We start from the raw sequence: 24,352 nt of genomic DNA, 5'->3' as shown, positions 1-24,352 counted from the left end.
AGACCAAGCAGAGATACAAATGGAGATAGATGAATGAATTCAAGCTATGCAAGGAAATATAAACTACCCAGAGAAGTCCATGTCAGATTTATAAAGAAAACAATAAGAGATAAGATACTGAGAAGAGTCAGAGATGAACCATTACAATATAAGAATAAAGAAATTGTGGTGTTAGACTTCCGGTCCTGTGCAGCAGCGCGGCAAGTCAAGGTGTTCGGGACTCCGTGCCCTTTGGCTGAGTTTCTTCCTCAAAGAGGCAGCAAAGAAGGAAGGAAGTCCCGGGGACCTCAGAGAGATGGCAGTCGACCCGATCAGTCCAGGAGAAACCTTCCAGAAACCAACAGGAGAAAGGCTAACCTAATTTCAGAGTCTAGCCCAAGCTGCAAGCAACCGAAGTCAAAAGCACTATTTTAAACTGATTCTAAACAACACGTTTGAATCTGGGTAAGAACATCGATTTTCTCTATCCTACTTATCAACTTTCCTGAAGGAAAAAAAATCCCAAGAAGCAAAAAAAACTTAGAAAGTAAAGGAGGGGGATTTTTGCCCCACCCTTTTACTAACAGAAGTGGTAAATTAAACCTTTTATGGAGGACCAAAACATATTGAAATGAAATGACTATAAAACCTAAATTTGGATAAGTTTGAAGTTAATGAATGGTTAAGATTCTAATTTTAAAGGCAGTTTGTTCATTTAGAAAATTTGAAAAATAAACCAGTGCTGACATCTAGTGGTGCATGAAGACTACAACAGCTATGGCTTTCATGCAGGACTGGAAAAAACTAATCTCTACTTGTGACTTTCAAAGCTCTACAAAAGAGAACAGCTGTGACGAAAAAGAAAACAATCTGGGCTGCAGACAAAGTGAGACTTACAAACTTCAGGGAACAAAAAAAACATTTTTGAACTTTCTGGATTACAAGTATCTATTTAACTCTCTGACCCCAAAGCTATTTGCAGAGAAAAGAAAATTTAGATTCTTGGTCATTATGGAAAATCAAGAGATTTATAGAAAGAACATATCAAGAAAAAATAAATACTTTTCAAGAGGAGACATACGATATGTTGCAACTAATTCAAATAACAATGATTTCAAACCACAAAGAAATCCAAAATAACTTTGAAAATATAAACCAATTCATCTCCAATTTAACTTTATAACAAAAAAAAAATCCCAGGAAACAACAACAGAGAAGGAACAGATAAAACAGACAACTGAATACAAATTTGAGTATAGAGACTAAAAGATGGAACCTAACAAAACAAAGAAGTATGATTTAATCCAAGTGGGAAAAAAATTACAAGAATGCTGGATTGGAAAAGACAACTTATACTTTAACACCACAAAACAAATTTGAGGATAAAAAAAAAGATTGGACAAAATGGACTGCAAAGATGCCAGAAAACACACTAGAACTGGAGAGACAAAAAATGATAAGCAGAGAAAAAAGAAAGAAAAATATTTTCAACAAAAATGAATGGGCAAATGCCTCTCACATAGATATTGTACTTGACTTACCTTTTATATCTACAGTAACACCTACAAGAATATGGAAAGATTCTTTAACTCAGCAGAACATATTGATTAAGAAAGATACTGGGCAAAAGAAATAGGCTAAAGTGAAAATTAAGAAAATAGACTATGGGGCCTATTAGAGAGAATATTTAAAAAAGAAACACCTGTTCAAATATGATTAAAGAAATAGAAAAAATTGGATGTGAATTTGACTTTAAGAGGGAAGATCCCCTCAAGTAACATAGTACTTTCTTTTTCTTCTTTTTTTTAAATTTTATTTTTGATATGAGTAACATAAAAGAGTTGGAATGGCTATATAAAGGAAATGTTTTAGATATCTAAAGGTAATTGACTTTAAGAAAAATTACAATGGCTTAAAAAAGGAGTTAAAAGACTAGAGGACTAGTTTTATTAAATGGAATATTTAAAGATTAATTATATATTTTTAATTATGGTAAAAAAGAACAATTTTTTGGAAATAAATATGTATTAGCTTATAGGAAATAGGGATTTTAAGTAACATACTATCTTTTTTAATTCTTATTTTTTTCTTTTTTTTAGTCTTATTTATTCCTTAAGAAAGGTAAAAGTATTGGGTTGGCTTACATGAGAAAAAATAGACTTAAATATTTAAATGTAATTAACTTTGAGAAAATCTTAACCAGCAAGAATGTGGGAACATTGTGGGAAAAACAAATGTAAACAAGAACTGTAAACAGGATCTATGAGCCAGCTTGGTGTTGTCTGCAAATTTGATGAGTTCCCCATCTATCCCCTCCTCCAAGTCGTTGATGAAGATGTTGAAGAGCACTGGGCCTGCCTTACACTGAGGGCGCTCTTAATTCAACGTTTTTTCAATGTTGCAAGTGATTGTGGAGATCTTTTTGGGAAAAAGGAAACAATAAAAGCAAGCTAAGGCATGGAAAGAGGTTCTTATTTTGAACAAGGCTCATGAGGAGCACAAGTTATCATTATAGTAACCATATACTGAGATTTTACAGTCACCATTCATAATTTTAAACTGTAGCAGGTAATTATATTCAGTTCACTAAGTGGCTGGATTGAGGATCAAGCTTGATGTTGCATAGGAAAGTTGCAAACATCTACAATAAAGTAGTAACAGCAATAGCAGAGGAATAATTAATACCTTTCTTTTGGCAGTTTTTCTGCTCAAAATTGGTCACTGACATACTTTTCATTTTCAGGACTACAAATTCATGTTGTGGGGAGAAATAGCAATAGCACTTAGACTTATATACCACTTCACAGTGCTTTACAGCACTCTCTAAGCAGTTTACAGAGTCAGCATATTGCCCCCAACAATCTGGGAAGACTGAGTCAACCTTGAGCCAGTGAGAATCGAATTAGCCTACACTTTAACCACTGTGCCACCAGCCCTGGTCCCCACAGAAGACAAACGATGGTCGACAAGGTAGCTGTCAAAGCAGGAACGGTCTGACCAGTGTTTAATGATGGCAAACAAAGTCAGTGCTGGGAGTGATCTTCTCCTAGGGCCTTACATACAGTCAGTCCCCTCACTTCCACCCCCCATCCAGCTAGCCAGCATCCAGCTAGCATCTTCAAAAGCAGTAATGCCGCCCCCTGGTTCCTTCCTCCGGCTTGCTATGCAGTCCCCTGCATCCATTTCCACGCCGATCAGCTGTTTGTCAGCAGCGCAGCCACCTGGCTGTTCAGCAGCGTGGGAAGCAGGTAGGATCTCCCCCTTCTTTTCCCTGGGTGCCATTCTTGCTGTTCGCCGCTGTTGGGGCTCCAGCCCCAGCCAGCTGCTCCGCAGTTGAGCCAGAGACTCCCTGGGCATTCGGCGTCATTGACAGCCTAGCGCCATGCCAAGGAGCCTCTCAGGTGTTCAGCGGTCGAGCCGAGGGATTCCCCAGGTGTTCAGCATCATCACCAGCCTGGCACCAGGCCGCGAAGCCTCATGGCTGTCTCCCTTGCCGCTCCCTCAAGCGGCAAGCCCACGGGGCTTGACACATGGCACTTATATATAATGTAACCAAAAGGAAGATAATTCCTTGACACCAGCCTTCCTCCCCCTCTTAAAAAAGAAAGAACATCTGGAAACAGAAGTAAAAAAATCCATAACCTACTATTTGAAAAAAACCAGAACCTACTACTTGATAAGATAGAAAAATGTAGGTTAGATAGCATCATCACCAGATGGATTCCTAACTGCCTGACCAATCGCATTCATGTAGTCCTTAATGGAACTGCATCTATATGGAGAGAAATGGGTACCTCAAGGCTCTATCTTAGGCCCAGTACTCTTCTCAATATCTTCATAAATTATTTAGACAAGGGGATAGAAGGTAAATTCATCCAATCTGCAGATGACAGCAAGCTGGCACGAGTAGCCAACACTCCAGAAGATAGGCTTAAGATACAGAAGAATCTCAACAGACTTAAACACTGGGCCCTGTCTAACAAAATGAAATTCAGTGGTGAGAAAATTAAAGTTCTACATTTAGGCAACAAAAAACCAAATGCGCAGGTATAGAATAGGTGGTACCTGGCTCAACAGTAGTAACTGCAAGAGGGATCTTGGAGTCCTAGTGGACAATCACTTAAATACCAGCCAGCAGTGTGCTGCAGCTGCCAAAAAATGCAGTCCTAGGTTGCATTAACAAAGGGATAGAATTGAGATCATGTGAAATGTTAGTACCACTTTATAGTACCTTGCTAACACCACACTTGAAATATTGCATCCAGTTTTGGTCACCACAACATAAAAAAGTTGAATGCAGAAAGAGCAACAAAGATGATTAGAGGCTTCATAAAATATATGAAGAATGGTTGCAGGAATTGGGTATGTCTAGTTTAATGTAAAGAAGGACTTGGAATGACATGATAGCAGTGTTTCCAATATCTAAGGGGCTACCACAAAGAAGAACAACTCAATCTATTCTCCAAAGCACCTGAAGGCAGAACAAGAAGCAATGGATGGAAACTAATGGAGATAACCAACCTAGAACTATGGTTGGGCATAGATAGGGGCCTCTGGTGGAGATATATTAAGAGGCCCCTAATATGTTTTCTAGCCGGCTGTTTTAAACGGTTAGGGAGGGGGTGAATGGTAGGGTTGGGAGGGAATTGGGGTGTACCCCACCAACCGGTCGTCAGTCCAGGCCTGAAATGGTTCCCGGCGAGATGGGGTTAGGGTTGGGGGTCTCCTGGTTTCCCTGGCATTGGGGTGGGGTTTCAAATCCCCACAACGATTGGGAACGGCTGCAGGCGGTTACACGGAGGGCCATATCAACACCTGGGATCGCGCCCCCGCTGTCTTCAAGTGGTAGCATGCTCCGACCCTCCAGTTGGTACCCATTTATCCGGGGGTGAGAGGGATCAGGCCCCTGAGCTCAGGCTGGTGTACTTTAATGCCAGATCTGTTGTGAACAAGGCTCCCCTTGTCCGTGATTTGATCGAGGAGGAACATGCGGATCTGGCATGCATTACAGAAACCTGGTTGGGCTCAGAGGGAGGTGTCCCTCTGACTGAGCTTTGCCCTCCAGGTTTCTGTGTGTTACATCGGCCACGGGCTCAGGGCAGTGGTGGTGGGGTGGCAGTAGTTATACGGGAGAACTTATGTCCGCGGGAGACCACTATTATACAGATAGGCGGGAGTGAATCCCTCCTCCTGAGGTGTGGCCCTGGGGCTCAGTTGGGCTTGTTGCTAACATACCTGGTGCCCAGCTGTGTAGCAACGGCCCTGCCCGAACTTCTCGACGTCCTCTCAGGGTTGACGGTTGAGTTTCCCAGACTTATAGTTCTGGGTGACTTTAACCTGCCTTCTCTGGGAGGGTCGTTTGAGTTGGCCCAGGAGTTCATGGCCTCCATGACAGCCATGGACCTGACCCAAGTAATTCAGGGTCCGACTCATGGGGGAAGACACACTCTCGACCTAGTTTTCTTATCTGGGCAGTGGTTTGATGATCTGGGAGGGGGCTCGCTATCTATTGTCCCCCTGTCATGGTCTGATCATCACCTCCTGCGGTTGGTCTTCCACTATGCCACCCCCTGCTGCTGGGCTGCGGAGTCGACCAGGTGGTTCCGCCCCAGGCGCCTAATGGATCCAGAACGGTTCCAGATGGCACTTGGGTCTATACCTATCCCCCTCGCTCACAGCCCGGCCGACACCTTGGTGGATGCCTGGGAAAGGGCTGCCACCAGGGCGCTCGACCGTGTTGTACCCTTGCGACCCCTGACCCGGCGCAGATCCCGGTGGGCTCCATGGTTTTCTGTGGAGCTCCGGGAGGTGAAGCGTCGGAGACGAGGTCTAGAGAGATGTTGGAGATCCAGCTGGTCTGAGTCTGACCGGTTGTGGTTAAGAAACTTTACAAGGTCTTATTTCACGGTGATGAGGACAGCGAAGTCTAATTACTTTGCTGCACTCATCGCATCTGCAGATAATCGCCCGGCCGCCCTGTTTAGGGTGACTTGCTCCCTCCTTAATCAGGAGGTGAAGGAGGAGCCCTTACAGGGGTGAGCCAAGGACTTTAGCTATCACCTGACGGACAAAATCGCTCAGATTCGAGCTGGTTTGGATTCTGACTGGGCAGAGACTGACGGGGAGGAATCAAGCAGTCTAGAGAATGTTACCTGGAATGAATTCAATCCTGTGACCCCAGATGAGGTGGACAGGATCATGAGGAGACTGAGTTCCGCCACGTGTTTATTAGACCCATGCCCCTCCTGGCTGGTATATGCAGCCCGGGAGGAGACACGAAGCTGGTTCCAGGCAGTAATAACTGCTTCTTTGAAGGAGGGTACCTTCCCTGCCGCCTTGAAGGAGGCGGTGGTGAGGCCCCTCCTCAAGAAGCCTACCCTGGACCCAGCTATTTTGAACAACTACCGTCCAGTCTCCAACCTTCGCTTTCTTGCGAAGGTGGTTCAGAGCGTGGTGGCACTTCAGCTCCCTCTGTTCCTGGAGGAAACTGAATATCTGGACCCATACCAATCGGGCTTCAGGACCGGGTACAGCACGGAGACGGCATTGGTTGCACTGGTGAATGATCTCTCCTGGGCTCGGGATAGGGGTTGTTCCTCTGTCCTAGTCCTATTAGACCTCTCAGCGGCTTTTGATACCATTGACCATGGTATCCTACTGCGACGTCTCAGGGGGTTGGGAGTGGGAGGCACTGTTTTGCGGTGGTTTTCCTACCTCCTGGGCCACTCGCAGTCGGTGTTGACAGGAGGGCAGAGGTCTGCCTCGAGGCCTCTTGTTTGTGGAGTTCCTCAGGGGTCGGTCCTCTCTCCCCTCTTGTTCAACATCTATATGAAGCCGCTGGGTGAGCTCATTCGTGGTTTCGGGGTGGGGTATCATCAGTACGCTGATGATACCCAGCTTTTTCTTTCCACCCCGAACCAACCCAGTGATGCCCTCGACGTGATGTCCCGTTGCCTGGAAGCGGTCTGGGTTTGGATGGGGAGAAACAGGCTTCGTCTCAATCCTGCCAAGACTGAGTGGCTGTGCATACCGGCATCTCAGACTAACCAATCTTTTCCATCATTAACTATGGGGGGTGAGGTGTTACCCCTGTTGATAGGACCCGCAACTTGGGTGTCCTCCTGGATTCACGGCTCAGTTTGGAAGATCATATAGGAGCCGTGGCCAGGGGGGCTTTTGCCCAGGTTCGCTTGGTGCGCCAGTTACGGCCCTATCTGGACCGAGATGCACTATGCACCCATCCGCTCGTGACCTCCCGGCTAGACTACTGCAATACTCTCTACATGGGTCTGCCCCTGAGGACCACTCGGAGGCTTCAGCTGGTGCAGAATGCAGCCGCATGAGTTGTGATGGGAGTCTCCCGATACTCCCATGTAACACCTCTTCTCCGCAAGCTGCATTGGCTTCCGGTTGCCCTCCGGGTGAGATTCAAGGTGCTGGTGATGACCTATAAAGCCCTAAATGACATGGGCCCGGATTATCTAAGGGAACACCTGCCAGCGTCAATTTCCCATCGTCCTGTGCGCTCCCACAGGGAGGGCCTCCTCAGGGTACGGCCGGTCAAGGATTGCCGATGGGCGATCCACAGGGGGAGGGCGTTCTCTGTGGGCGCGCCTGCCCTATGGAATCAACTGCCAACGGAACTCTGGACTGCCCCCGACCTTCGTTCTTTTCACCGGGACCTAAAAACCTGGCTCTTTGAGCTATCTGGTCTGGACTGAGGGGTTTAATGTTTTTAAATTGTGATTTAATTTTTGCAGCTAGACTTAATTTAATTTTATTTTAATTTTATATTGGATTGTTTTTAAATTTTGCCTTGTAAACCGCCCTAAGTCCTTTGGGAATAGGGCGGTATATAAACCTAAACAAACAAACAAACAAACAAACAAATAAATAAATAAATAAATAAATAAATAAATAAGAAGAAATATCCTGACAGTTAGAACAATTACTGAATGGAATGACCTGCCTCCAGAAGTTGTGGGTGATTCAAAACTGGAGGTTTTTAAGAAGAAATTGTACAACCATTTGTCTGAAATGGTATAAGGTTTCCTGCTTGAGCTGGGGATTGAACTGGAAGACTTTCAAGGTCCCTTCCAATTCTGTTAAATTATTCTGTGCAATGCCTAACCCTCCCATCGTATCCACCTACAGTTGCCAAGTCCACCTGAACTCAGAGATTACTCCCCTCAATCAATGTATAGAAGGAAGAGAGAATAACCAAGATAAAAATAAAGCAAGGGTAAGGAATAGTGGATAGACATAGAAAGAGAGAGAAGCTGATATAAAAGAGTTCAATCCACCAGGCAATCAGTTGTTTCCAAGTGATGGTTAATCATACGACTAATACAGCCAGGCGAGTGGTGATGGGGGTCTCCCAATACTCCCATATAACACCTCTGCCCCGCGAGCTGCATTGGCTTCCAGTTGCTCTCTGGGTATTTGTATTTGTATTTTTGTATTTTATTAAATTTGTATACCGCCCTTCTCCCGAAGGACTCAGGGCAGTGAACAGGGTGAGATTCAAGGTGCTGGTGATGACCTATAAAGCCCTAAATGGCATGGGTCCGGATTATTTATGGAAGCACCTTCTGCTGGCGTTAACTTCCCATCGTCCTGTGCACTCCCACAGAGAGGGCCTCCTCAGGGTGCCGTCAGCCAGGGAATGCCGACTGGCAGCCCCCAGGGGGAGAGCATTCTCTGTGGGTGCGCCTGCCCTCTGGAACCAGCTCCCTGTTGAGCTCCGGATGGCTCCCAACCTTTGCTCCTTTCGCCGTGACCTGAAAACTTGGTTATTTGAGCTAGCCGACCTGGACTGAGGGATTGGAATTTTAAATTTTTAGAATGTGATTTATTTGTTGGGGCTAATTTAATTTAATTTATTTTTAATTTTGTATATTGTGTTTTAATTGCCCTGTACACCGCCCCGAGTCCTTCGGGAGAAGGGTGGTATATAAATCCAATAAAATAAATAAATAAAAAAAAAATAATGTCTCATAGCTTTTCAGTAGAATATCTGCGGCCATTTGTACTTCCTACCCATTACTTTGTTTTCAGTAGCTGTTTCTATTTTTATGAGGGATTGTTAGATCAATTCACAGACACTTATTTTTTTTGGGAAAACCCTAGTCTTCATATTTGTAAGCAAATCTAAAATTGTTGAGTTTCTCATTTTGCCTATGCCCAAACTGGGACACTTTATCTGCAAATAATATCATTAGGATTAGTATTTATTAAATTTATATTCTGCCCTTCTCCCTAAGGACTCAGGGTGGCTCACAACAATAAAAATTAAGAGACATAAAATACAAAAATTAAAAAAGAATTAAACAATGAATATAAGAAATACGGGACAATTTACACAATAAAAACCAAATTAAAAACCATGGTCAGTCCAGGCCCGCTTGTTGGAACAACCATGTCTTCAGGTCACAGTGGAAGGATCGAAGGTCAGGGGCCATCCGCAGCTCTGGAGGCAGTTCATTCCAGAGGGTTGGCACGCCCACAGAGAAGGCTCTCCCCCTGGGAGTCGCCAGCCGGCATTACCTGGCCGATGGAACCCTGAGGAGGCTGACTCTGTGAGTCATTCTCTAGTTGTTAAAGTTTCTAGTTATGAAAAAAACAAAAACACATGGAATCTTCATTCATACCTCCTCATTTCTGTATTTTCCCATCCAATAAACTGGATCACCAGGAAAACCTATAAATTTACCCTTAAAGAATGCAATGTAGAAACACGAAGAATAATAGTTGACAAATTGAAATAAAAACATCTTCGTAGTTAGGCTATTTTCATAATCAGTCTGCGTCCTTGGTATTTCTGCAGTTTACAAGCAAAGGAGAGAGAAATTGTTAATCCAAGAACAATTTTGTGCCAAATATATTGTGTTATAGCCTAAATACATTATTTGGGCTATTCCAATATGTAATTGAGGGACGCGGTGAGTCAGTGGGTTAGGATGCTGAGCTTGTCGATCAGAAGGTCGGCATTTGGCGGGTCGAATCCCAAGTGCCGCGTAACAGAGTGAGCGCCTGTTACTCGCCCCAGCTTCTGCCAACCTAGCAGTTCGAAAGCACGTAAAAATGCAAGTAGAAAAATAGGGACCACTACGGTGGGAAGGTAACAGTGTTCCGTGCGCCTTTGGCATCTAGTCATGCCGGCCACATGACCACGGAGACGTCCTCAGACAAGCGCTGGCTCTTCGGCTTTGAAACGGATATTAGCACCGGTCCCTAGAATTGGAAACAAGTAGCACGCATGTGCGGGGGAACCTTTACCTTTACCTTTTTAATATTTAATTATTACGATGTTATTATCTTTTCTTCTTTTACCATGTGATCAACTGGTAAAAGTTATACATGTGTGTTCTCGCTAGCATCGTTTAGGATAGGCATTCTATTAAGAGCCATGGTGGCGCAGTGGTTAGAATGCAGTATTGCAAGTTAGCTCTGCCCACAGCCAATGTTTGATCCTAACTAGCTCAAGGGTGACTCCGCCTTCCCTAACCCTAACCCTTCTGAGATTAGTAAAATGAGGACCCAGATTGTTGGGGGCAATATGCTGACTCTGTGAACCACTTAGGGAGTGCTATAAAGCACTATGAAATGATATATAAGTCTAAATGATATTGCAATTGCTAACTGTGCACCTTTCAAAAATTGATTCCAAAGAAGAGTTTTAGACCAGGCACAAAGATGAAGACAGCATACTTAGATATTCATAAAAGCAACTCAACTTTTTTTTTAGATTTCTTCATCTGCCTGAAAAATATTGTTGTTGCTTTAAGGAATTTACTTTTTAAAGTTGAAGCTTTTGACAGGTTACTGGTATTACTTAATACATTTTACTCTGGATATTGTATAGAATGTTATAACCTTACCAAAGTCAGTAATCATGATTGCTACTTTCTCATAAATAATGTTCAGAATCATAATAATGATGAAGTTGAGCACTGAAGCAGATACTGAAGTTGCTAATTGTGGAGTCAAGTACTTTTGTATTGTGTCTGTTCCATTGATGTGCCTTGGCAGCGTTGCAGAAAACACCAGGAAAACAGAAAGTCTGTAAACAATTATACCAACAATAGATGCAAGAATGAGCAGAATCTAAAAGAAAAAGGCAAAAGATACATTCTTAACTTAGACATACTTTCCTAGACATAACAACTTCCTTCATAAGCATATCCATTTTTCTTAGTTTCATAAGAGACTCCCAAATAAATTCTAGGAGAAATTATACAGAAAACCTCCAAGGTCCTTTACAATTCTATTATGCCGTTACTCTTTTTTTCTAATTTTTCAAAACTTTTTTCTAATTTTTTCATTGTTCAAGTAAGATTTTCCCCCCACACACATATTTCAATGTTTTTTCTTTGGTATTTCACAATATGTTTCATGCTCAACTTACATTCTCTTAACTTTTAACTGAAGCAGAAATATGGGTAAGATTAAAAACTAATGGAGATAAACAGGCAAAAAAAGCTATTCATGCATAACAAGATACTCTGTGGGTCTTCAAGTTAGTGATTCCTGGCAACTGCCCAAACAAATCTCTCCAGTTTTTTCTTGGCAAAATTTTTGAAAGTGGCTTGCCCTTGCCTGCTTCCTAGGACTGAGTGGGTATGACTGGCTCAAAGTCAGCCATCTGGATTTGTGCCTAAGGTGGCACTAGAACTCATGACTTCCCATTATCTAGCCTCATGCCTTAACTACTACACCAAACTGACTGTCAGAACAAGGTATTCTTTCCTAAATGTGCTTGGAAAAAGACAATTTCTCAAATCTATTTGGGAACAATTTAGCATTTTTTGATACTGAACCACACAAATTGAACAAGAAATAAATAGGGAAATAGAGAAAAAGGAATGTGATTTATCTTTAAAATTACTCACTTTGCATTCACTACAAGCAATAACAAGCTTAATAAAATGTTTTAAAATGTTTAAAAAACACTACACTAAAATTTAAAACAGAGACTTCTAAGTACATTTTTTTCCTGAGAACAAATTGGAAGAGCAAATAGCTATTGTGCAAAAGCATAATATCTGTTCATTCATTCACACACACACACACACACGACTAAATCAGCTAATGCAAAGATTGCTGTACTGTGTTTCTAAAAAATTAAGCTGATATACAATCTGTACCAAGAGGAAGAAAGAGAGGATCTGAAATTAAGAAATCAAGCAGAAGAAACGAGGCAAAACCCCAGAAACAGTCATCATGGGTAGTTTAGCAATGAAGAAATATAGCAGATTGCAGAAAGAAACAAGAATAAGAAATAAGAAGAAAAAGAAAAGAAAAGAATAAGAAATCAAAAACAAAAGGAAACAGAGGTCCAAGAAAAAAGGTACCAGACTGCTGGTAAGGGGAAAAGAGACAAGCTGTGCAGGTATGTGAATGGGCATGTATGTATATATATATATACATGTGTTATATGTATTTGTGTATGTATGTGTGTGCATGTATGTATATACAGGTAGTCCTCGACCTACAACAGTTTGTTTAATGACCATTTATTTATTTATTTGTTTGTTTGTTTGTTTTTATATACCGCCCTTCTCCCGAAGGGCACTGAAATTAGTTAGAATGGCACTGAAAAAACCCACTTATGACCATTGCGGCATCCCCACGTTCACGTGAATAAAATTTGAACCCTTGGCAACTGACTCATATTTATGACAGTTGCAGTGTCCCAGAGTCATGTGATCTCTTTTTTTAATTTTTAATTTTTATTTTATTCAAAGACAAATAATACAAACATAACACATATAAGTCTAAATAAAAAACAATATAAAAAAGCCACAAATACTACAGTGTACCCACCCCCATGGAGACCATTTTTATTACCTATATTTCTTCTCATATAACAAATAACAATAAACAATATATTTCAATTGTGCCCTTATCTCCTCCAAAACAGCATATATTCTTGAGCAAGTTTATTCCCTTTGCCTTCTACCAAGATTGTTTTTATAAAATCATACCATATTTCAAAATTATTTACTTTAATCATCCCTTTTTAAAATTTAATTTCTGTTATTAATATCATTTATTGCCATATTCCATACTTCATTATACCACTCATTTCTTTGAATAACCCAATTCCATCTCCAATATTTAACCATCACTAATCAAGCAGCCCTTATCAAAATTACAATCAATTCCTTTTTTGCTTCATTTATATTTTGTTTTTCCACCAGTAACAGTAATGCAATCTTCGGTGACATAGCTAAATTTATCTTCAAAAGTTCTCTAATTTCCCTAAACACCATGTCCCATATCTTTTGTGCGCTATCACAATCCCACTACATATGTTTATATGTTCCAATCTCTTTCTCGCACCTCCATCAAATATTTGTATATTTAACATCTATTTGATTTAATTTATGTGTTGTTAGGTTCCACCTCCATATCACTTTATATCCATTTTCCTTAACTCTAACAGACATATTCTTATATACTCTTCTGTTCCAAATATTTTTCCAATCTTAATCGTTTATTTCTCCTAAATCTGTTTCCCAATTAATTTTAAACCTTTTGCGTGATCTTCTAGTTCAGTTAATATTCTGTAAATTTTGCCAATTCTTCCTTTACCTATATATTCTTCATTTTCCTCACTTTCTTTTATAATATTTCAAATTTTGTTAACTGTCTATCTTTCACCTCGAATTTTTCTTCCATTTTTATCTATTTCTCTAATTGTATTAAATTCAACCACCTCTAGGGCTGCTTCTGTTGTGAGTTAATAAACATGCTTGCAGACTTCCGGGTGGTGCTTCAGCAGCGTGGAGGGTCAAAATCGACCACCAGCCCTCTGATCCTGTAAAAGCCACGGAGCAGCAGACAATCAGCTGTTCTGCGGCTGAAAACCCTTCCCCTCGGGCAAAGAGGGGAAGGGGAGATTCCAGGTAGGGGTAGAGCTCCCCTAGAGCCCCAGAGTGTTTATTCTGGGGCTTGGAGGGTGAGAGCTCCCCCGAAGCCTGGAAACACTCCGGATCGGAGGATTTCTCTGCTTCAAAGCAGAGCAAGACGCTGAATCCACTCCTGCTGGACTTGACTTGATCTGATGCTGTACTCTCTTATATTAGAACATGCACTGATAGTGTAACAATGGATAAGTGCATTAGAGTTTACGGGAAATATAAACCCTGGATGACTGCAGAGATACGAACACTCCTGAGAGCCCGGGATTCTGCCTTTAAGGCGGGGGACAGGGACAGATACAGAGAGGCCAGGGCAAATCTCAGAAGAGGCATTAGGATGGCAAAACAACAATACAAACAAAAGGTGGAGAACCATTTAGCGAACAACGATCCGAGGCAAGTATGGCAGGGACTGCAGCACTTAACCTACTATAAGGGCAGCACGAGGAGCATGGCAAACACCGATGCCTCGTTGGCTGAGGAGCTGAATATCTTCTTCGCCCACTACAAGGTTAAAAGACCAGACCCCGTAGCCTTTGCTGGCCGGCCCTCTGACTCTCAGCCACTCACCCTGTGTGAACACCAAGTGAGAGCTGTATTGAAGGCTGTGAATCCCAGCAAAGCAGCAGGCCCAGATGGGGTGCTGGGGATAGTGGTCAGGAATTGTGCCGATCAATTAGCAGGGGTCCTGACAAGGATTTTTAACATCTCCTTGCAAACGGCATGTGTACCATCATGCTTGAAAGCAGCTACCATTGTCCCAGTCCCCAAGAAAACTGCAGTTGAGTGCCTGAATGACTACAGACCTATTGCATTAACGTCTGTAGTCATGAAATGCTTCAAAAGATTGGTTCGCCAACATCTTAGGACATGCCTCTCACTGGACTTTGATAAACATCAATTTGCCTACAGGGGAAATAGGTCGACAGACAATGCCATAGCTACTGCTTTACACTCTGTAGCAAGTCATCTCGAGAAACCTGGATGTCAGGATGCTTTTTTTATGACTACAGCTCGGCTTTCAACACCATTTTGCCGAGCATTCTCATCGAGAAGCTGACTAACTTGAAATTCTCCCCCGCCATCTGCGATTGAATTCAGGACTTTCTTAGGGATCGGTTACAAACAGTGAGGGTCGGGCCTGCTTTGTCCACCCCCCTGAAGCTTTGCACCGGCACACCACCTGTACTCTTTATACACTTATGATTGTGTATCATCTGACCCATCCACTGCGATAATCAAGTTCGCAGATGTTACAACTGTGGTGGTGTTGTGATTCAGGGTCAGCCTGTGGATTCGGCAGTTGGGTCGGATGACTCAGAGGAGGAGGAGGAGGAGGGGGGTGTTGAAGAGCTTGCTGGGGGGATTGGACAGCTTGATGAGAGCCCTCAGCCAGGCCCCTCTCATCTGGTCATGACGCAGACCCAGCTGTGTGACCCTGACAGCATGGATGAAGATGACCCACAGCTGGCCCTGTTCAAGGATGCCCAACGCAGGAGGCAGTCAATCAGGAGTAAACAGAGGAAGGCAATGGGGCTCCTCGGAAGGAGGCAGAGAGAAGCCACGCCCTGAACTGTATTTAAGGGGGAATGCGTGGGAGGGCTGGTTTGCTGAAGGCAACCGCTTGAAAAGCTCATGTTTCTTAGTTCGTGTCTTGTTCTATTTGTTTTTGTAGCAATAAATTTGGTAGGCGTAATTCCAGCCTCTTGCCTTCTTGTAAAAGGGGTTGTCCCTGCCTTTTCTGCAGGGCCGGTAGCAGGCTGGTACAGAACAGTTTGCCTTCAGCCTCCCACCCCTTACTAATATTATGGAGCAGCTACGTGCTGAGAATGCCCAGCTCACCCAGCAACTCACTTTGCTGGCAGCTCAGGTGGCTCAACTGCAAGCTCAGGTCCATGCTGTACCCCCACCATCACCCCCACCCAGGAGAAAATGCCAAGTTGCAATGCCGGATAAATTTACTGGCAATCCAGAACTGTTTCCTGCTTTCCTGGGACAATGCCAGCTCTTTATCAGCGTGAGAGCAGCTGATTTCCCCACTGACCAGGATAAGGTGGGGTTTGTGTTAAGCCTTCTTTCGGCTGATGCAGCTCGTTGGGGCACGCCTCTGCTGGCTCAACCTAGTCCATTGTTGGACAACTTTGTGGGGTTTTGTGATCATATGCGTCTGATGTATGAGAACCCTATAAAGACGCAGACTGCTACTCGTCACCTGAAAGCTCTGAGGCAGGGTCAACGCCCCCTACAGGGCTATATCAGCGATTTTCAGCTGCTTAGCCAGGATTCCGCCTGGAATGAGGCTGCGCTCGTGGATGCCTTCCAGGATGGATTGTCGGAGGAGATGTTGGATGAGCTGGCCCGTGTAGATATTCCCTCAGACCTGAATGGACTGATCCATCTCTGCCTGCGGATCGATGCTCGGTTGCAGCAGCGAAGGAGTCGCCGTGCCACCCCACAGACCCCTGCAGCCCCTGTTGTGCGTGAGCCCCCAGTTCAAAGGGAGGAGCCAATGGAGCTGGGTGCCGCCAGGTCTCATCTATCGGTGACTGAAATGAACAGACAACGATCGGAGGGGTTGTGTTTTTACTGCGGGGACCCTGGACATTTGGCTGCTTTTTGCCCAAAGAAGCGACAGCGGGCATCAGTGACCGAGTCTGCCCCGAGAAAGTCCCCTACTTTTCTGTCGGGAAACGCCCCGAGCCCGATCTAGACGGTGTGATAGATCGGGCGTCCCACAACAACACTGAGCAACATCTTTCCGATGCTGCCTGTGGACCTCCATGGCATCTGATATTGGAGGCACATCTGATCCTTCCTGGCAAACCAGAGGGGATTCCAGTCCATGCCTTAATTGACTCTGGGGCCACCACAAATTTTATGGACTCAGCATTTGTGGCCAAATGGGCTGTTCCCCAGTGCCCGGTGGATCCGCCCATATTAGTGGAGACTATCGATGGTCGAGTGCTCCTGTCTGGGCCAATTACAGACGCCATGCAACCATTATGTATGGCCATCAGTTCCCATGTGGAGGCCATCCAGTTCTATATCACCTCAGATCTGCATTTCCCCGTGGTCTTGGGACTGGCGTGGCTCCGGGCACATGACCCACAGATCTATTGGACACAGAACTTGGTCACCTTCCCAAGCTTGCAGTGCGTGGACCACTCCTGCCATATCTGTGCCGGCCACGTGGAGGGTTCCCCAGGGGTTTCCTTGCCTCCCAAACTGTCCAACTTTGCTGATGTGTTCAGCGAGACAGAGGCGGATCAATTACCCCCACACAGGCCCTATGACTGCCCCATTGATTTAGTCCCTGAAGCGCCTCTCCCAGTGGGGCGTTTGTACTCCATGTCGGACCCTGAGTTGGCTGCATTGCGGGACTTTCTGGAGAAGAATTTGGCTCACGGTTTCATCCGGCCCTCGTCCTCGCCAGTGTCTGCACCCGTGCTCTTCGTCAAAAAGAAGTCGGGCGAGTTATGGCTTTGCTGTGACTACCGGAAACTCAACGCCATCACGGTGCGTAACCGCTACCCGCTGCCCCTCATCCCCGAGCTCTTGGACCGACTCCGGGAGGCTAAGATCTTCACGAAACTGGACCTGCGTGGAGCTTACAACCTCGTCAGGGTTCGGCCGGGTGATGAGTGGAAGACGGCGTTTGGTACTCGCTATGGACATTTCGAGTACACGGTGATGCCGTTTGGCCTGACCAACGCCCCCACTGTGTTTCAGCATTTCATGAACGACATTTTCCGGGATTTGTTGGATCAGTTTGTCGTGATCTACTTGGACAACATCCTGATCTACTCCCCGTCATGTGAGGTGCACCATCAGCATCTCCATCAGGTCCTGCAGCGACTCCGAGAACATCGGCTGTTTGCCAAGTTGGAGAAGTGCCAGTTCTACCGGGTGACCATCGATTTCCTGGGTCACCGCATTTCTCCTGAGGGCATCGCCATGGAGCCGAGTAAGGTTGAGTCTTTGCAGAGTTGGCAACCCCCGCATCATGTGAAGGATGTTCAGCAACTTCTTGGGTTCGCCAAGTATTACCGAACTTTCATCCCTGGGTTTGCTGCCTTGACAGCCCCCCTCACCCGGCTCCTGCAGAAGAAGACTCGGTTCCAGTGGAATGCTCCAGAACAACGGTCTTTCCAGACTTTGAAGGAAGCCTTCATGAAGGAGCCCATCTTGAAGCATCCTGACCCACAATGGCCGTTTGTCATGGAGGCAGACGCCTCTGACATTGCCATTGGGGCGGTGTTACTCCAGGCAACGACGCCCAGCGGTACCCTCTTCCCTTGCGCGTACCATTCACGAAAACTGAACCCTTCGGAGCGCAATTATACAATCTGGGAGAAGGAGCTGTTGGCCATCAAAGTGGCGTTCGAGGCCTGGAGGCATCATCTGGAGGGAGCGAGGCATCAAATCGAGGTCCGGACGGACCATAAGAATTTGGAAAGCCTGCAGACCGCTCGGAATTTGAACCAACGCCAGATCTGGTGGTCTCTTTGTGAGGTTCGACTTCCGAGTTCGGTACATACCTAGTGGGCACAATCAAAGAGCGGATGCTCTGTCCAGGAAGCCCGAATATTCCCGAGTGGAAGACAAGCTTCTGCCCAGGACAGTGATCCCCGTCGAGTCTTTTGCTGCGGTGCGGGAGCCGGTTGATATACGGGCTCGGATCCGGGAGGCGCAGCAGCAGGAGGTGTGGTTGGCTCAGTGGAAGGAGGAAGTGGGGCCAGATTCTCCTTGGACGGTCACGGATGGACTCTTGTATTATCGTGACTGGCTCTACGTTCCGGGAGGGCCACTCAGGGGACTCATCCTCAGCCAGTGTCACGATAACCCGGCGGCGGGGCATTTTGGCCTGTTCAAGACCCTGAACCTGGTCTCCCGTACCTTTTGGTGGCCCCGAGTCCGACACGACGTCCAGTCCTATGTCACTTCCTGCATCCCATGCAGGCAGGCCAAGTCAGCGACAGGGGCCCCGCCTGGATTACTGCAGCCCTTGCCGACACCCAAAACACCCTGGAGGGCTGTGTCCATGGACTTTCTGACGGATTTACCCCCATCCTCTGGTTTTACGACAGTGTATGCGTTGGTGGACATGCTGACCAAGATGGCGCACTTCATCCCCTGTCGCGGCTTACTGTCAGCCCGCTCCACTAGTCGTATGTTCATTCAGCAGGTGTTTTGGCTGCACGGCCTCCCTGATAGAGTCGTCTCTGATAGGGGGGCCCAGTTTACAGCCCGCTTCTGGCAGGAGTTGATGCATGCGTTGGATATCAAGATTTGCCTCTCGTCCGTGCATCATCCTCAAACTGACGGGGAAACCGAGAAGGTCATCGGTATCCTGGAACAATATCTGCGCTGCTATGTTAATCTGCAGCAAAACAATTGGGTGGACTATCTCGCCATAGCTGAGTTTGCATTTAACAATACGCAGCACACCTCGACACAGATGACACCGTTCTTGGCCAATGTGGGATATCACCCCTGGTTTTTCCCCCTTTCTCCCGTGGACTCACCGGAGCCGGCAGCGAACGACTTCATGGCAGAGTTACAGGCGATCCATCGATTGGTGCGACGTCAGTTAGAGAAGGCCAAGGCCGATTACAAAAGGTTTGCTGATCGGTCAAGACGGGATACGCCTCCACTATCGGTGGGAGATCGGGTCTTGTTGTCCACCAGGAACCTACCGTCAACACGGCCGGTGAGAAAGTTAGATCACCGATATTTAGGACCGTTCCCAGTCGAGGCTGTCATCAATCCGGTCGCCTATCGCTTAACTCTGCCAGGTTCCCTGCGTGTGCACCCAGTCTTTCATCGGTCTCTGTTGGTCCCCGAGCAACCGGCCTGTCCACTCCGCCGAGCGGAACCTCCCCCATCAGGACCTCGTGATGGAGGCAGCACCCCCGAGTACGAGGTCGCCAGCATCAGGGATTCCTGTTGGCTGAAAGGTCATTTCCAGTACCTGATTGAATGGAAAGGTTACGGACCAGAGGAGTTCACCTGGGAAGACGCGACCGCCGTTCATGCCCCTGCGTTGGTGACCATTTTTCATGAAAAATTTCCATCCTGACCGCATCTGGATCGGCAGACCCGGGGGAAGGGCCCTGCGGTGCAGGATAGTGTTGTGATTCAGGGTCAGCCTGTGGGTTCGGCAGTTGGGTCGGACGACTCAGAGGAGGAGGAGGAGGTGGGTGTTGAAGAGCTTGCTGAGGGGATTGGACAGCTTGATGAGAGCCCTCAGCCAGGCCCCTCTCATCTGGTCACGACGCAGACCCAGCTGTGTGAGCCTGACAGTGTGGATGAAGATGACCCACAGCTGGCCCTGTTCAAGGATGCCCGACGCAGGAGGCAGTCAATCAGGAGTAAACAGAGGAAGGCAATGGGGCTCCTCGGAAGGAGGCAGAGAGAAGCCACGCCCTGAACTGTATTTAAGGGGGAATGCATGGGAGGGCTGGTTTGCTGAAGGCAACCGCTTGAAAAGCTCCTGTTTCTTAGTTCGTGTCTTGTTCTATTTGTTTTTGTAGCAATAAATTTGGCAGGTGTAATTCCAGCCTCTTGCCTTCTTGTAAAAGGGGTTGTCCCTGCCTTTTCTGCAGGGCCGGTAGCAGGCTGGTACAGAACAGGTGGGTCTTGGGCTTCCGGATGGCAAGGCGACACCAGAGGCAGCCATTTCTTGGCTGTCAGCCTCGCGGCTCCGTAGAGCTGCCCAAAACAGCGCCGATCAGCTGTTCGGTGGCTTGGAAGCCCCCACCTCGGGAGAAGAGGAGGGGGTGAGTGTCCAGGTAGGGGTAGAGCTCTCCGGGGCCGCCAGAACTTAGAGTTTTGGTGGCGGAAGGATTGAGCCCCCCCCCGAAGCTTGGGCATGCTCCGGACTGCGAGGCGTCTCTGCTCCGGGTTTTTTGGAGCAGAACAGGGTGTACGCAACCATCCCTGCTAGCAAGGAAGAGCTTATGAGAACGAGGACGCAGGCAGAGCGATGCAGGAGATTTTGGTGAAGATGATGTCTTGATCTTTAACTCAATGGACTTTGCTGAATCTGCATGTGAAAGTGCGTAGTTAACAATAGAGGGTGAAAATGGCGGCTATATCTTCTAAAGCTCCTGCCCTGAGGCAGCAGTCTTCAGTGAAAACTTCATTGTCCTCTGCATCTGAATCTGTATCAGCTTTCACAGCAAAAGATTTGCAGAATCTGTTGCAAGAGACTATGGAAAAGCAAATGCAGCAATTTGTTGAGATAATGGAGAAAAAGTTGGAGGAGAAGTTTACAGAGAAATTAACAGAAATGAGAGCAGACATCACATCTGCAATACAAAGCATGGTTAAAAGTATTGAGATTTTGGATGAAAGAGTGGAAGATCTTGCTCAAAATGATATTAGATTGGAAGCCAAAATGACAGAAACTGAAAATATGATAGCGAAAATGGATTATGATTTGATTTCGACACAGTATTCTCAGATGGAGCTTGCTTTGAGAATCAGAGGCCTAAAAGAAAATCCTAAGGAAAATTTGACGAAAATGGTTTCTGAGGTTTTGGAAGGGGTGTTGGAGCGACCAGCAGATGAAATAATGGAAGATATAGATAAAATCTTCCGTGTTAATTCATGGATTGCAAGACAAAAGAAATTACCCAGAGATGTGGTGGTTTATTTCACAAAGAGAAAGATTAGAAATGAAGTTATCCAGGCCTCCTATAATATTGATTTTGTAAAGGATGAGCAAAAAGTTTTGATTTTAAAAGAGATTCCTGCAAGAATTTTAAGAAAAAGGAAGGAATTTGCTTTTTTGACACAAGAATTGAGACGACGTGATATTAAGTTTAGATGGCAAATACCACAGGGTATGGTGGTGACTTATGAAGGTACGAGGCATTGTCTTACCACGGTAATTCAGGCACGTGACTTTTACAATAATGTTTTAAAGGCAGTCCCCATATCGTCTTTGGAGTCTACAAAGAAAAAAGGTGACAGAGAGCCTCAACGTTCCAGAGAGAATCCACAAGATGTTGAAGGGTTAACGCAGACAGATGTGAAAGCTACAGGAGTGGGGCAAATTTCATCACCACGGGAGAAGGCCAGAAATTGGAAGAGGTGTGCTGCTTCTGGAAGCATGAAGCAAACCTGAGGATTTAGTTGCATAGTTGCAAGAGATAATAATGTAATAAGGATGCTAGAAGGATTAAGTCTGTGGGGATTCATTTCTCACCCTTATAAAATAATTATATAATATTTTGTGTTGCTTTAGTTTTAAGATGATTATGAAAATTTAATTGGGAAGATTTGTAGTAGTGTTTATTGATATTCTGTAGGTTATGCTTTGTTATTTGGATGGAAAGTTTTAAGCCTGGAAGGTAGTACATGGTATTTTAAGTTGTATAATACATTAGGAGAAGGAAAGGTTGTATTAATTTGGTTTTAGTATGTTAAAGTTTAGTTGGATAGAAGAATAGTTTTATAAAACTGATATAAATTGTTTTATGTGTGATTGAAATTGATTTGTAATACTTTTATGGGCAATATTGGAGTAGGTAATAGAATATAAGAATATAAGAATGATGTGATTATATAAAAACTTTTTTTAAGTTTGGAAGTAATCTATGGTATTTTAATTTGTATAATATATCAGGATAATTTGAATTTAAAGGTTAGTTGGGAAGAAGAACAGCGTTAGACAATTGATATAAATTGTTTTATTTGTGATTGTTTTTATTGGGTAGATTGAAAAGTATTATATTGTTTTTGAATAATTATTGATATGATATATACATATGTTTGGAGTTTATCTATATGAGTTAAAGTTCGATAGTCTATATAGTTCAGGATTGTTTGCATAAGCTAGATTATGATTGTTTGTATTTTTATACCCTGTATTCTGCTCTGGGAAGTGGGGGGGAGGGGAAAGGGAGGGTGGGGTTGGGGAGGGTTGGGGAGGGTGGGAGGGAAGGGGGCTGGGGGTGGGTTTTTTTCTTTTTTTCTTTTTTTTGTTTTGTTTTTGTTGTTTGTTAAAACTAAAATATATTCTAAAACTTTTTAATAAAAAAAAGAACAGGTGGGTCTTATTACAGGTGGGGATGAGACAGCATATAGGGTGGAGGTACAAAAACTATCCATATGGTGTAGTAACAACAACTTGCACCTAAACATTGGCAAGACGAAAGAGATGGTGTTAGACCTCCGGAGAAAAAAGGAGGAACCTGCCCACTTTACATCGCGGAGGACTGTGTAGAGAGAGTTTCCTCCTTTAAATTTCTGGGAGTCTACCTCTGTGAAGATCTGACCTGGAAAGTTAACACAACCCAGGTGGCTAGAAAGGCCCAACAGAGGCTTCACTTTCTTAAGGTCTTGCGGAAGAACAGGGTAGAACAATGGCTAATGACCCTCTTTTACCGGTCTACTATAGAGAGCGTCCTCTTGCATGGTATTGTTTTTTGGTATGCTGGTCTGACAGCCACGGACAGGAAAGTATTACAGAGGGTAGTGAGCACAGCACAAGACATTGTGGGTTGTTCCCTGACACCACTGAATGACATTGCTAGGTCTCGTTGCCTTGGAAGAGTGAGGAAGATTCTCAGGGATGACTCACACCCTGGACGGTATCTCTTTACTCTCCTACCATTCGGTAGGAGATATAGGAATATAGTCTGTCGTACCAACAGGCTGAAAAATAGCTTTTATCCATGGGCTGTTAGGCTTTTAAATGGGACATAATCTTATGCAGAATTCATTTGGGAGGCCGGTGTGTGGTGTAGTTGGTTCACATGGTGTGGTAGGATAGAGGGTTTGTTGTCACTGTGTGTTGGGGAGAGAGCATGGGGGGAGGCTCAGCTAATCTCAATGTACACATGTTGTACTTTGACAATAAAGGTTTATTATTTATTATTATTGTTATCTTGAGGAATTAATGCAGGCAGAGCGGATGCGTGAGCAGTATAAACAGCAAGTATATAACTCTGGAATCTCAACTTACTTTCTGTCATTTTAAAAAGAAATGGAAGATGGCGCCTGAATGATGCTTTGTAACAAAGAATCGAAAGTGCTTTGAAAGTGAAAGTGGCTGTTTGGATATTGAAAACTGTAAAGACTATAAGAAAATTATAAGAACCTAAAAGAATTTTAAGAAGAGAACAGCAAGACTACAAACATTTTGACTTGATTAATCTTTTTAAATACAGAGAATAAAATTGATTTAAGATGTCATTAAAATCGTCAAAACCTGGGGCCCCCAGGAGTGCAGGGACTTCGCCAGCACAGCAATCAAACTTACAGGCTTTAATGCCCCCCCCAAACTTTGACATTACAAGACCTGCAGGAGGCTTTGAAATCTCAAACTAAAGAAATAGAAAAAGAAATAAATGATAAGATGGAGAAAATAGAAAACAAGATGGAAAAAATAGATGAAAAACTAAATGATAAATTTGAGTTAATGTCAGAAGAGATTGGAG

At 44.6% G+C, this 24,352-nt stretch overlaps 1 protein-coding gene across 1 annotated transcript in view; it reads right to left on the bottom strand.

Moving 5' to 3' along the window:
• Positions 1–24,352, bottom strand: part of ANO6 (anoctamin 6) — a 104,961-nt gene that overhangs the window by 21,890 nt on the left and 58,719 nt on the right. Inside the window, 2 exon segments of the mRNA XM_083366550.1 lie at positions 9,630–9,799; positions 10,860–11,085. Coding sequence (XP_083222676.1) covers positions 9,630–9,799; positions 10,860–11,085 — 396 coding nt within the window.

This window comes from Vipera ursinii (assembly GCF_947247035.1).
Source record: "Vipera ursinii genome assembly, chromosome: 6".
Lineage (NCBI taxonomy): Eukaryota > Metazoa > Chordata > Lepidosauria > Squamata > Viperidae > Vipera > Vipera ursinii.
The sequence above is the reverse complement of the archived record's forward strand: the minus strand, read 5'-3'. Positions and strand labels throughout refer to the sequence as shown.